The sequence below is a fragment of the Plectropomus leopardus genome, chromosome 11 (genome assembly GCF_008729295.1).
Source record: "Plectropomus leopardus isolate mb chromosome 11, YSFRI_Pleo_2.0, whole genome shotgun sequence".
NCBI lineage: Eukaryota > Metazoa > Chordata > Actinopteri > Perciformes > Serranidae > Plectropomus > Plectropomus leopardus.
Window position 1 is genome coordinate 11,342,797 of NC_056473.1, and position 14,142 is coordinate 11,356,938.

Below are 14,142 nucleotides of genomic sequence, written 5' to 3' on the forward strand. Positions count from 1 at the left end.
CCACCTCCAGCGGGCCCTTGCTCCCCCGAGGTCGCGACGGTGCTAATTGTCCCTGGACACACACACAAAAAACACACATGAACAGCCATGTGTGTTGGCTTGACCAACCACTGGGCTCATGTGCTTGGATTATCAGAGCGCTATGAAAGAGAAACAGCCAATTGCATCCAAAGATGGTGGCTGTAGTGGGGCTAAGAGCTGAGAGGAGGGGGTGGGCTTGGGTGCTCAGGGAGGCTCAGTGCAAGGGGTTATCCTAGAAAATGATTGGAAAAAAAAAAATCAAGGGTCCAGTGTGCAGTCCCCCCTCAGACCTCACCTCACCACTACCCACCCCCAAAAACCTCCCCACCCTACCCAGACGAGGGGACCCCCCGACTGGCAGCAATAAATAGATTCTTTCTCTAACATGCCTAATCCTGCTAAACAGCAACAAATCCTATTAGGCCATGAATTATAAATCCTCCTTCACCACCTCACTGCCTACCCCCCCCACCCCCACACTGGAGAAACCCAATCGCCCTCCTGTCTTCATAACATGCACGCGCATACCCACACACATACAAACACACCAGACCTCAAGAATGTTGGTCTAAACAGGGAGGAATTGTAAGTGTTGGATGTCCATGCTTTGGTATGTATGTCTATATATGTGCCTGCCTGCTCACATACATTTCTACTAGATGCTGGTGGATTTGTGTGTGTGACTCCTTGCAATATGCACTGCCCCCCCCCTGTCAGTAAGCCAAACTTTTGTACAGATATACATACAGACGCATGTGCAAGCAGGGATACGCTCCCACACACCAGGGTCAGTAAAAAGAAATGCTTGTAAAAGTGAAAATGAGAAGCAAGTAATGCTACCAATAGCAGTGCTTTTATATGTCACTCCTGTTATATATTATTTCTTGTCCAAATATTAGGCCTCTTAACTGTAGTTGATCAGTGGGAGACAGCTTGAAAAAGTAGAACATGTTGGCAAAGCAACAGGAAAATGTCAGACTACATTGTGTCGACAAAATCTAACCTTAACAAAATTATTTTTTAAAAAGGTAGCAGTAAAGGGTAGTTGCTGGGATGCTAAGAGAGAATGTACTAATTTTTAGGCTATTCAGGAGAGTTGACACATGTGATGTTTGGAAATAGAACAGTAGCGTATACCAACTTGTTGACACACCTCAGCCAGTGATGTGAGTTAGGACAAGCCGTTGTGCAGGCTTAAGGCAGGTTTATAGTTGTGCGCACGCTCTACGCAAAAGGCATTTTATACTTGTGCACAGCACCAAAAAAACTAGTTGGCAGTGGGGCTCCTATGCCACTGTTAGTACGTTTACATGCACAGTTAAGTCTAGCTATGGTTATAGCTTGATTAGGCCATTTAATTGGACTGCTGTACTTGTCCTAGGGTACAAGCACCGGGGGAGAATCACTTTATTGACGGAAGTACAGTATGTCAGACTCTGCCACAGTAGGTGGTGATATACCCCCTCTCAGCCAGTTGCTATTGAAACTTCTGCCAGTTGACCTATTACACCACATACCAAACAAGTTAGCAGGTGGCAAACGAGTTTCATGTCAAATGATACAGACAAAAATGTGTGGTTCTTGCTCTAGCACTCACCATATTAATACCTTCATTTTCTTTTGTTTTCTTCCCTTCTTCTTCCTGTTTTGTTTTTTATGGCTTTCTTCTATTAAGTTATGCTGTTTGCCTTCTGCATCAAAGCCCGGCAAGGGAGCTAAGGTGCACGCGCAGAACGTCTAGGCTGGTTTAGGTCTGATTGAGGCATATACATAAAAGAGTAAATTGACTCCCAAATGCATTATTTAGGTGTGTTAGTCCGACTTTGAGAAATTTGACTTAAAACGATTTCAGCTGGACTAACATGTTAACATGTATTTTAAAAGTCCAGTTTTAGTCAGTATGACACAATAATTTTTACTTTTTCTAACATCATCAGGCTATGGCATGGGGTATGCGTCTATGCAGAGTCTTTGCCGTAGGTATAGCATCAATTCAATATGTCAGTATGAACCCACTTTACAGAGAAAACAGTTAGTGCTTACAGCTCTGTGAGGCTGTAATGATAATTGTTAAGTAAACCAACCTGCGAAAGAGAACACCGAACAAAAGGTTAAGGAAAATTTGAGGTAACAGTGATGCTTGATGAAACTTGTTGAGACATTTCAGACTTTCAGACTATTAAAAAGTGTTTGACTGACCACTCAACTGATTGCTACTGCCACAGAGCCACAAGGTTAGTGTGGCTAAAAATTGCAACTGAATAGACAGAAAACATGCTTAAAGAATAGATATTTGGGGAAAAACTGTGCTGTGAAAAGACAGTTCTTACCCTGATACAATATGCATTTTCTAACTCGTGACACACCTTAGCCTAAACATTTAGACTAGACGAATGACTGGCACCAAAGAGGGGGGTCATTAACCCCAAATCTGTTCAAGTTTCTAATTAGGCTAACTTTGAAGAATGCTTACAGCCACATCCTCCTCTTGAGGCTACACCTTAGGCGTGGGACATTAACCCTCAGAACATGAATTAGACTGGTCACATCTATGAGGTCCCATTGTCCCAAACTCTGTTTTATTCTTGGCTCCCGGTTTGCTAATGGCAGGAACTGCAGCAATATATCTTCTGACTATAGGACTCATGGGTGTATCAAATTTAAAATAAATTGCAATACAAAGAAAAAAGTGTCTATATTTCAAGTAAGAACCTTTGGAAACTGTATCCTTAAGATGCATACAATTTATTTTCTATTTTTTTGTCTTTATTTTACAGATTCTTTGGTCCTTGTGGTCTTCATGCAGTAAAAAGTGTTTTTCCCACGGCCTTCTCGGCTGTCTAACTGGAAACGTCCTCGCCCAAATCTTTAGTTAATTTGGCAGTTAGAGCGGTGTCAAGAAGAGTTCACCAGTCATTAGTCTACTTGTTAGAAGTTCGCTCCTCTCCAATCTTCTCTCCGTGTGGTGGGAAAGAGCGGTGTCTGTCTCTGTTCCCCTCAAATAATGACAGGTTGTGAGACTTGGCGTCATTAACATTATACATGGGCGGGACTTTTCTCCGAGGTCACCAGGAAGTCGACCATCTCTCGAGAGGAGTTATTTTCATTGGTGGGATTCTTTCACAAGCTTAAAGGCGGGATGCTTTCATTCACATGCACCTTTAGAGGTATGTGGTGATAGTTTGTGTGAGATCCGACTATATAGGAGTTCTTTGCAAAATAATATCTGATACTGGAAATCCTAAGTATATAACACCACAAAATTCCTTTCAACATTGTTAATGGAAAGAAAAAAAGATGGTGTGAGCTACAGGGTTTGGATAAGAATATATGAGAGAGATTATCAGTCTGCATTTTCTTTACACATTCCTACATGTATCTTCCACAGCATATAGTAGTTTCACAGTATGTTTGTGATAGAAATGCAGGAGTTGAGTGTGATAGTGAGTCTACTGTATCTCTGGTCTGTCCCTCTTTTTTTTCTCTCTCTCTCTCTGTGGCCACACACATCAAACATGGCTCGCTCTCTCTTTGTCATCAGCTCTTAATGGGCGCTGGGCTTTGATGTGGCTTGGTTGCCTCTATTGTTTCCAGCATGTCTTGATCAGTGTCCATTGATCTGGGGGGCCGCATGAAAACAAATGGGCCAGACACAGAGAGCAGGGACACTATTGTATCATAAGCCATTTTTCACTAGCTGCATCTTGTTGCACGGAGTGTGATGGATTCTTGTGTCGAATTTGAGAAAAAGAGAAAAATCAGAGAAACGGATAGTAAGAGAGAAACAGATGGCAAGCATGGGAGGCGTAAAGGCAGCATGATAGACAACTTTGCAATCAAAAAATAGTGATTTGGTAGTCTCAGTGCAATATCAAATAATATAATTGCGTGTGACTTGGAAGTTAAAAAATAATGTTTACATCAAATATTTTCAGAAACATTTTTCAGTGTACTGTTTAGCTGCAAAATGAAAAAAAAAAATAAACCTGGCCACCATGTTCCAACTGTTGAGGTTAACATAGCAAACAGTGCACTCAAATATGTTTCTTAAAACATTTGAGGTGAGAAAAAGAATGCAGTGACAGAATCTTGATACATTTTGATTGACATTACCTTGTTACCATTATTGCACCCTTCTCATTGCAGTGAAACACACTCGCAAACATTTGATTATTTTATTTTTATGGGATTGGCTTTGATTGGCAGTGATGAAAATATGACACCTGGGTTTGCATGCTAATTTTATCCCCTTTACCAGTGTGATGCATTGATGGGCCACCATAAAATACCATCCGTTTCCATCAAAGCAGCATTGGAACATTGTTCAAAAGTTAGTCCGTCAAGTTTGCTTAACATTTTCACTGAGAGAGGTCAGAGAGCTCCAGCTACAAGTGTTGCTGGAGCTCTTTGACCTCTCTAAGACTCTTCATGCTCCGTGCACACGGAAGTTGGTGTTGTGCCAGAAACCTCCACTCTGCTATAACATTTTCACTGGCCTCCGTGCTGCTTTCTACTGTTTACTAAACTGTTCTGGCCTGTCTGTGAGATTTAATGTAAAATACCAGTGAAAACTAAGAAAAAGACATACTCACCATGGCTCTAGTCCACTGGCAAAGAGAAATCACCCATTTTCAGCAGGTGTTCCTGTGTTTAAAAAAACCCTGCATATTCACGCTGTTTTTTGTGGGAAAAGGGTCTTGGAGACTTGTCAACTTTAATTGGCTGTTTTCGTGATAGTTATGAAAAAAAAACATTTTTGTCATAATTGCTAAAAAAAAATTCTACTGTAGCTTTGGTAGGTACCATTTACAGTAAGAGCTGCGGTAAAATAACTATTCAACAATTTCTGTCAGTAGAGTCATAAATATATGTAAGTCAGCTGAGATTGTCTGTTTGGAAGTACAACATTGGAGAGGTGCACTTTTGATGTCTGCCTACAAATAAAAAACAAGGACATTTAGCCGATTACCCATTATTTTGGTGTTGCACTGTAAATAGACATCTTTGCACAAACATCACAAGAATGCTAGTGGTTCAAAAGTAATAAGTACGGTCAGATTTAACTGGCATAGTGCGAAGGTGGCCTTAGAGAGACAGTGTTGTGTTTAAGTTTGCTCATGCAAACCACTCTCTGAACTGCTTTGATTTCCGACGAGACAAACTCTTGTAGGAAAATTCACGAGAGAATATCTTGCGTTAGAACTGCTTAGAAGCCCATTCATTTAAAACCTTCACTGAATGGAGAGACTTGGCTGTAACATTTTAGTGTCTCACTTATAATTCTTACCACGACACTCTCTGGCATGCCATCACTTTCAGATCAAACATTCCTCAAAGAATGTAGTCGTCTTATCCGTCCAAGATATGATAAAGGGATGTCTGTTTTTGAGGAGAACAGAGGAGCACATCTCTTTGATGGACCAAAGCACCAGTCATAAAGCTTATCTCTCTCTCACACACAGATGCACACACACACACACACACACACACACACACACACACACACACACAGGCCCGCAGTCTTGCTGGGCCTTGACCGTTAGTAGCACATTGATGTCTGAGGCTGCTCTCTCCTGACTGGCTCCAAGGTTATTGCAGCGCACCATGGAAGCACAGGATATTTGACGGTCCCCTGCCAAATAAAGAGCCGAGGGGGGTGAGGGAGAGTTGCCATTGACAACTCGGAGATCTCCAAAGTGACCATCAGAAAAAGAAAAAGAAAAAAAACTTATTAAGAGAGAAGGGTCCAGGGGAGGCCGTGGGGCTAAACCTGTCACAGAGAGGGACGAGGCCTGTTCAGGACTCCAGCAACTACAGCTTGTACACGACTTCTACAGCTGACTTAATGAAGAATAGCAAGTCTGTTAAGAAGAGCCAGGAGTTAGAGTTTAATCCGTAAAAGAAAAGAAACAAAAAACAGTCTTCCTAATATAGGATGAATCATAGAGCGCAGCACAATGGAAAATATATTGAAGTCATTGTGGACGAGATCTGAGCTGTGCTGACTCAAGAGGAGTCCCCAGGATACGCTGTGTGTCAGATCTCTTGCACAGATGAAAAATAAGTGCAAGAGAAAAGAGGGAGGGGGAGGCAGGAGGAGATGAGTAGGAGGCAGAGTCAAGTGTTTGAAGGGCAGCGTCAGCGCCGAGATGCAGGAATTACTGTACATTCCTTCAGTCTCTGTGTGCCAAATGTTTAACAGACTGGAAGGGGGGGGGGGGGGTGCTGGTGTTGTGTCAAATGCAGGAAACAGGAGGCGGTACAATTGTACAACAATCGAAACCACACATTTTTTTGTTTCCTACATGTGTTTTTTTTCCCAATTATGCTTCAACTTCCGAGTCACACACAAGAAAACACATCCTTCTCTGGATCAACGATGGAGAGCAAAGAGGTCGGGGGTTGACTTTTTTTTTTTCTTTCCAAAATAGGGCCTCATGCTCTTTATGTTTGGCATTGTTTGTGTGCATTTCCTCCTATAGGTTGGGCAGGCCTTGCGTGGAGGGCAGGAAAAAAGACAGCAGCCCGACAGCCTTTGATGTTCATGTTTTATGGTCCCATGTCAATGCATTGTCTGTTAAGTCCCTTTGTTGTCCCTCTGCCTAATTAAGACCTCAGAGCGACTTGTTGACTCCACAAAGACCCTTGTTTGGGGAGGGGGGGAGGGGGTGTGTGTGTGTGTGTGTGTTTTTGTGTGTCAAGGGTGTGTGTGTGTGTGTGTGCATACGGGCGTGTCTCCTTTGATTGGGACGTAGTTTGAAAGAAATACTTGTTTCACACAAAAGCATAGACTTTGACATAAGAATTGAGTCATTCATTTTACTGTTTGAGGGCCTTTTGAGTGGAGAAGAGTTTATCTGTAGCTGCAAAGAGTGCTTAACACTCATACACAAACATCCGGTGCATTCTGAAACTATGTCATTATATACAGTACACCTTTTCTAGACAAGTGATTAGAAGTGGCGATGCAAACCTTACCGTTGTTTAATACAGTTTTCCATTCCCTTTTTCACTTCCACCATCGAGTCTGGTGACATCACTTTGCTGTTAATCCACCCCTCTAAGCAGATACACTGCTCCTACACACACACTGTCCCGCAGCTTACCGGCTTAACTTTGATGTCTCTGATACCAACAGATGGCTGAAAGGTCACCTGTCTCTGAGAAATAATGTACATGAAATAGAAGACATACGGAGAAATGGGCACAAAAACCAGAAAAACAGGAGCAAGTTCTGCTCACAAAGACAGGAACTGGTTGTCTGTTTATCATTTATTATCATTTGTAAATAAATGCTCTAAAGTAATGCATGCTGCTGCATTATTTGTCTGTTATTTCTTTCTAGGCAAGACTCAACTCTGTAATAGTAGATCAAAACACATATAATGACACTTTAACAGTCTAATACATTAACAGTCTTATATATAGTGGACTAGTGCTTGGCAGTACTGGACCACATTCTTAGCGCTCGTACTGATTCATGTACCTCTGACCTTCTGACTCCCTAAACCGACTTTGCTTATTGTCAGGCCAACCACACACTTGGAAAACTGTTTTCCTAGCCGCCATGAGAGCTTTTATTCTCTGCCTGGACCCGACCCGCTGGGTTCAGCCTGGGCTAGGCTGTAGTTTCTTAAATTCCCATAGGCTTGAATCAAGATCTTAGTTTATACATGTCATGAATAATGTATGGGCTGTGTGGCCATCAGCCCATCCTGACCTCTTCCTCTTATTAATAAGGAGGAATGTTATACAATCTCTATTTAATATGGAATGCGACCGGCACATGATGGCGAATGTGTCATAAATGTCTGCTGCAACACAGAAAGGACTTTAGTTGACTTTAGCTTGTAATGCATTTTTAATATAAAAAATATACATATGTGTGTGTGTGTGTGTGTGTGTGTATATATATATGGCTGTGTGGCCATCAGCCCATCCTGGCCTCTTCCTCTTATTAATAAGGAGGAATGTTATACAATCTCTATTTAATATGGAATGCGACCGGCACATGATGGCGAATGTGTCATAAATGTCTGCTGCAACACAGAAAGGACTTTAGTTGACTTTAGCTTGTAATGCGCAGTGGAGTAATGGGTTTAAGCAACCTCTGTGTGTGTGTTGTAATCCGAGCTTCTCTGTGGTTTGTTGTGGTGAACATGCTAGTACTAGTGCATGATTAACACGTAATAGCCTTTGTCTGGTAACACTGCTCTATCAGCCCTGTTGCTGTTGTTAGCATTGTTTATGGAGTTAGTGCTGTTAGCTGCTAGCCAACGGATTAGCCACCTCCTTGTTGGAAATGTCTCCAGACAACTCATATACTCTGAATTTAACATAGTGCCCCATTGAAACCTATAGATGAAAAGAGTCAGTATCAAGACAAATGAAGGGTAAAGATGGTTTATCATGCTCAATGTACACAGCTGAAATCAGAGTCCTCAACTTTGGGGGTTGGGACTGAGTGGGGTCATTCTTCATGCAGAATTTCTAAAAATATATTGGCATTAGTATCCATGCTGTTGAAAATTTAATATAACAGCATGCTTTTCTCAGTGTCACGTGACAAATTGACAACTCTTACACTGCGGGGGTGTCTGTGTGTCCACCTGCGCCTGCACACAGTTTTTGTGTTTTTTAATCAGTGGAATAGCTACAACAGTCACTCACTACATTTTTAGTTTTTTTTCATTTTTCTCATGATCTAATTCAACTCATAGCACACATCATCCAAACATGCTGCTGTCACATATCCAAGGACATGTTTCAGCATTTTCTGACAAATAAATCATGCAGTCACTAATGTATGAAAGTATGACTTTGTGTGTGTTGTTTGCATCTAGTAGTTTCTGTTTCAGTGTTTAGCTCCATACCAGTGGGTTTTCTTTTGTGTTGACACAGATGTGCTTTGAGCCGAGCGGCGTGTGTTTTGGGACTCCTCTTAATGCAAACTGAGTCTGCTTTCCCTCTGTCTCACTTTGCACCATGTTGCAGAATCATAGTTGTGACCGATAAGGCGAGTGCTGATAGAGAGACCGGCAGGTATTCTGTATTGACACATACAGTTAGAGGTTAACTCTGCACTTTTTTTACATGAACACATAGCTGTTGATTTGTGCTCTCCTTACAGGGCTAAATGTGTTTTGCTGTTGCATGGTACACATATTGTCCACTGATTTCGGAAAGTAACAAGAACCAAATAAACTGGACTTGGAGCGTGCAGCCTTTCTTGTCTTTTTTTCTCTCTTACAACTCAGCTTCTCCAAAACAAGCCACTTCTAGACCAAGAAAACATTTATTGACCAGATAATCTTTTAATGTTGCACTAAATCAGTCTTTCTTTCTGTCACAGGTTGTCCCATGCCCAGAGATCAGCTGTAAAAGTCCTCCGCAGAATGCAGTACTTTGTGGCAAGGAGGAAATTTCAGGTAAGAAAAAAATGAGAAGAAGAGAGAAATTAAACTGAATTACGGGGAGCAAAGACGGGGGAGAAGCACAGATAAAGAGAGAGACAGATTGAGAGTGAGAGAAATGTGTGTGTTTGTGCGGTTATACAGGATGAGCAGGGGGAGCCCCTAGGGCATATATCAGCTGCAGCGCCGCTGTGCATGTGTACGTGTGTGTGTACATGTGTACGTGTGTGTAAATGCCTGAAACTTGCACCTGCATGTCTTCTTTGTGCTCACTTTAGTTCAGGCGTAGTATCAAGGGAAGTCTGCTAACCTGTCTCTGGGGCTACAGTAGGAATTCACTTACTGTACAAAAACCCACACACTTGCAGAAATACACACACACACACACACACACACAGTAGGGCATGGCCCCACATAGCAGAATTATGTAAGAGAATTTTGTGCAGTAAATTATTTCAGATTAAAAAAACATAATCATGTTTGAGATACTTTGGCCATCATTTTCATGCTACATGCTGTCGTAGAATGGTTCCTATATTCTTACCGTTTCCAAGTGTTCTATATGTTTTCAATTATGGCCCTAAGTGGTCTCAGCTGCAGAGGCTACACTCTGTGTAGACCAAGGATACCCTAAAGAGTTCACTGGGTTCTTTCTGATGCTGCTTGTATCCACGTCACACTAAACAAAGCTGTGAAAGGACCTTAACACGATTGCTTTCTACATGACCATGCACTTGTCAGTGCTCGCACACACACACAAACACACACAATGAGTTAACAATGACCCCTTTGCACCCAAGGGGGTTGGGGATGTTTTCAGGGACCAAGCAAAAGCGACTATGGTTGACAATGGCTTTTGTGTCCCCCTGTGTGTGTGTGTGTGTGTGTGTGTGTGTGTGTGTGTGTGTGTGTGTGTGTGTGTGTGTGTGTGTGTGTGCGTGTGTGTGTGTGTGCGCGTGATCGTGATCGTGATCCACAGCAAGCACGGAAGCCCTATGATGTGCGAGATGTGATCGAGCAGTATTCCCAGGGTCACCTCAACATGATGGTCCGCATCAAGGAGCTGCAGAGAAGGTGACGTCTGATTCAAAGTCTTTTCTTCCCCCCTTTCTTTCTCTCACTTTGTGTCAGTTGATTGAAACACCGTTTTGTTTTTTTTCCTTCACATTTTTGACACTATTATGTGGATACAGCCTTATGGTCACAAGAAGAAGAAAGAAGGCGGGGACAAAAACAATATAATCTCATTTTAAAATAGAATAAATCAAGTCAAATTCAAGTCTGGCACAATATGTCACATGTTGTTATATGTGAAGTGTGACATCACACCATGGCTGAACCCCCCCCCAAGAAATCTTTGTTTTTCTCACATGCTACCATCCAACAAAGAATTCAAAAACCAAGAATTGAAGTCATAGGGGGGCAAACTTCTAAAAACTATGCAATGTAATTGTCTCAAGTCTCATTTACCTAGTCGCATACTCAGTACTTCCCAAACAGACAACCCTTTCCAACAGGAAACTGGATGGAAAATGAAAGTCATCTATGCTTTCCTCAAAGCCAGCGTCTTTTGACAAAAACAGTAATTTTACCTCACTGAACACAGGAAAGGCTGGTCCACCACTGCCTTGATCAGATAGGTTGTTGGTGTGACTTTGGTGTTTTAAAAGGTTAGATATGATTCACCAAAGTCGCACAATAATACAAAGTAACTGATCAAGGCAGGAGTAGACCAAGAGCTACCATGTTCAGCGAGGTAAAATTACTGTTTTTAACCTTTTTGTCTGGGGCCGTCTGTTTGGGAAGTACTGAGCATACAACTGGATAAGTGAGACTTGAATCATTCTGCATGAGTTGTGTGAGAGATTTTGTAAACAGATGTTTTGATATAGTTTTGCTGTTGTTCAATGTAACACAGCAAGAGTAATTGATAAACAAATGATCATTTTGTGGGTAGTATTCAAGTATTCCTTTAACTGGGCCACATTGACATCATGGTCAACTAAACTGCATAATGAAGACAACAGGCAGAGAGACAGATCCATTATACATTTCTTTCTTTAGCTTTCAGTAATTTCAGTACAGTTTTTTATGGTTCTTCCATCTGACAGATAAGAACATCACTGGTTGTTACACCTTTTTGTGCTTTGTTGAGCTGTAATGAAGTCTAGTCCTCACTAAAGTAAAACCTCTTGTCCTCTTTCTGCAGATTTTCTGTTTTTTTTGAGTGATTTCTTTTTTTTTACAACACTCTCCCATGAAGGAGGTCGCTTAGGTAATAAATTAGGTCAAACTTACGTAAGCACATAACCTGGATCTCGTAACACCTTTAGCAGTAATTCAGCTGAACCACGGTAATGCGCTGTGAAATTTTGAAACCAGCAGAGCAGCACAATATATCGGTAAATCAAGGAAGGACTGACGTTTTGGTTATTTAATATAAAGTAACTACAGTGATGTTAATCTTCAGTGCAAAGAATCATAAAGCCCAAACTTAATATTAGGACTAATAAATCCTAGGACTAATAAATTCTACAACGTTTCTTATAAAAATCAAAGCTGCTGTTTTTCGGCTTCCTTTTTTATTTGCAACCCAAAGAAAAAGGCATCACAGCGTTGGCCACATCTGCCTCCTGCAAAAACACCACAATAATGCAATGACAGCTTTGCATCAAATGGGTCCCCAAGACAGTTAAAGATGTCATTGCTGTGATTAAAACCCACTCTTGATTTGAGGTGATGAAAAGAAGAGAATGCTTTGGAGTACATATTGAACTGCTTCCCCTGCTTCAGTAAATGTATAGATGACTAACAGTCCACACATGCAAGTGAACCTCTTGCTCATTGTTTATTTTGAAAGCTTGACATCTCAATACGATCATAACAATCATTTATTCATCCCTTTAAATCTTGCATGTTGAGTTTTTTTTCCTACCAAAAGCAGTGATTATATAAATACTGTTCAAGCTGACGCCATTTGTTTAATTTTATTGGCTCTATAAATTGGCTTATATTATTTTACTGTTTTGTTCATGAGCTGGAATAAAGTGCTGTTTACTCAACTGAATCTCCTGTGTATCTGGCCAGTGTTTTTACCTTTTCCAGTCTAATTACGTCTGTCTCTTTCCCCAGGCTGGACGGCACACTGGGGAAACCAGGAATGTTTCTTCCAGGTAAACACACAGAAAACACAACAGTCTACATCTGATAGACAGCCATCACTCCTCAGTCCATCCCTGTGTTTATACCTCACACATACACAAGCTGTGCCAGACTAAATAAGAGATAGTGGTCCTTGGTGTGTGTGCATGTGTCCCAGCCTGGATGTTTACATGTGCATTTTCATATTTGTAACAAAAGGTTGTTGTTGTTTCACTGTGCATTTGAGCATGTACTACTAGATGCAGGTTCATGTGTATGTATATGTGTGGATGTGCTTCAGAGTGGTTACATTGGTTTTGAATTTATTGTGAAAGTCAATTATACATTAGTGAAAGTTAGTTAGTTAAATTTAAAGAATCCTAATTTAATGTATTGAAATCAGCAGTGTTGTATTGTATGGTGTTGTGTTCTTTTACTTAAGGGTTGTAGTCATTAAATCACAGTTCAAAAAATAGTTTACTAAGTATTAATTATCTTGAAAAAATTGTGTTACATTGACAAGCATAATGGGTGTGTGTTTTCATTATCTTAACCATTTATGTCTAGAGATCGCCATGTTGTTTCTACAGTAGCCCAGAATGGACAAACCAAACACTGACTCTAGGAAGGGCGAGTTGTGTTTTCACGTTTGCCACCATAGTTGCTTGGCACACGGAAGAATTGTCAGGTGGTTGCAATCTGCAACCTCACCGCTAAATAATTAATAAAAAATAATGTATTTTATTTACTGGGGCCTTTCAGAACATTCAGGGACACCTTACAAAACACAATCAAAAACATGCAAAACTGCATCCATAGATCATAAAGGCAAACTGTCATTAGTATACAATAATAAGTTAATGTTTTAACAAAAACATAATTGTTGATTGCCAATAAATCCTACAAACTTGACCTTTCACTATGATTAGTGAACAGGAAAGTTCTAGTGAAATAGTCATTTCCTATAGCCTGATTCCAGACCCTTTTGAACAGCGGCTAGTGTCTGATTTGTTCAAAAGTGAAATAGGTCTAGTCTTGTCCTTAGTGACAGATATTCCACCTGGTTTGGAAACAGTTGATCAATTGGAGCTTTGTAGGCAGAGAAAAACTGGGGACATCAACTCCCTTAAGATAGCTGCAGAAAACAGGTGATGAGCCTGAATGAAATCAACAAACATGTCAAGTTACAAAAATACCAACTCTTAAAGCAACGTAAAACATTTATATAACATTTTTTTGATCAGTGGGACAGCGTACCTGTCAACTGTAAATAATGTCAGTGGGAAGAAAATATGCCTCTCACTGCCTGAGTGGTTAGTGCCAAACAAAATGAATGAACAAAAAAAAATGAACAAAAAAAGTGAGCGTGATGTCATGCTAAATGAATGGCATTTCAGTCTGTTTATCAGGATCCGTATAAACTTACAACAAATAGAACTTCAGTAGTTATTTGATCATTTAAAACTATTTAATTCACACTTTATGGTTATTGGTTAATAGTGGCTAGCTTAAGTGCACTGCAGTGTACATACCAATCTACACATTCTTGACATTGGATTGCATTGTG

General features: G+C 40.8%; 1 protein-coding gene across 1 annotated transcript in view; it reads left to right on the forward strand.

Annotated features, from left to right (window-relative positions):
• Positions 1-14,142, forward strand: part of kcnq1.2 (potassium voltage-gated channel, KQT-like subfamily, member 1.2) — a 197,252-nt gene that overhangs the window by 114,488 nt on the left and 68,622 nt on the right. Inside the window, exons 15-17 of the mRNA XM_042496706.1 lie at positions 9,374-9,449; positions 10,414-10,508; positions 12,567-12,607. Of these exons, the coding sequence (XP_042352640.1) occupies positions 9,374-9,449; positions 10,414-10,508; positions 12,567-12,607 (212 nt within the window). The remainder of the gene's footprint in view (positions 1-9,373; positions 9,450-10,413; positions 10,509-12,566; positions 12,608-14,142) is intronic.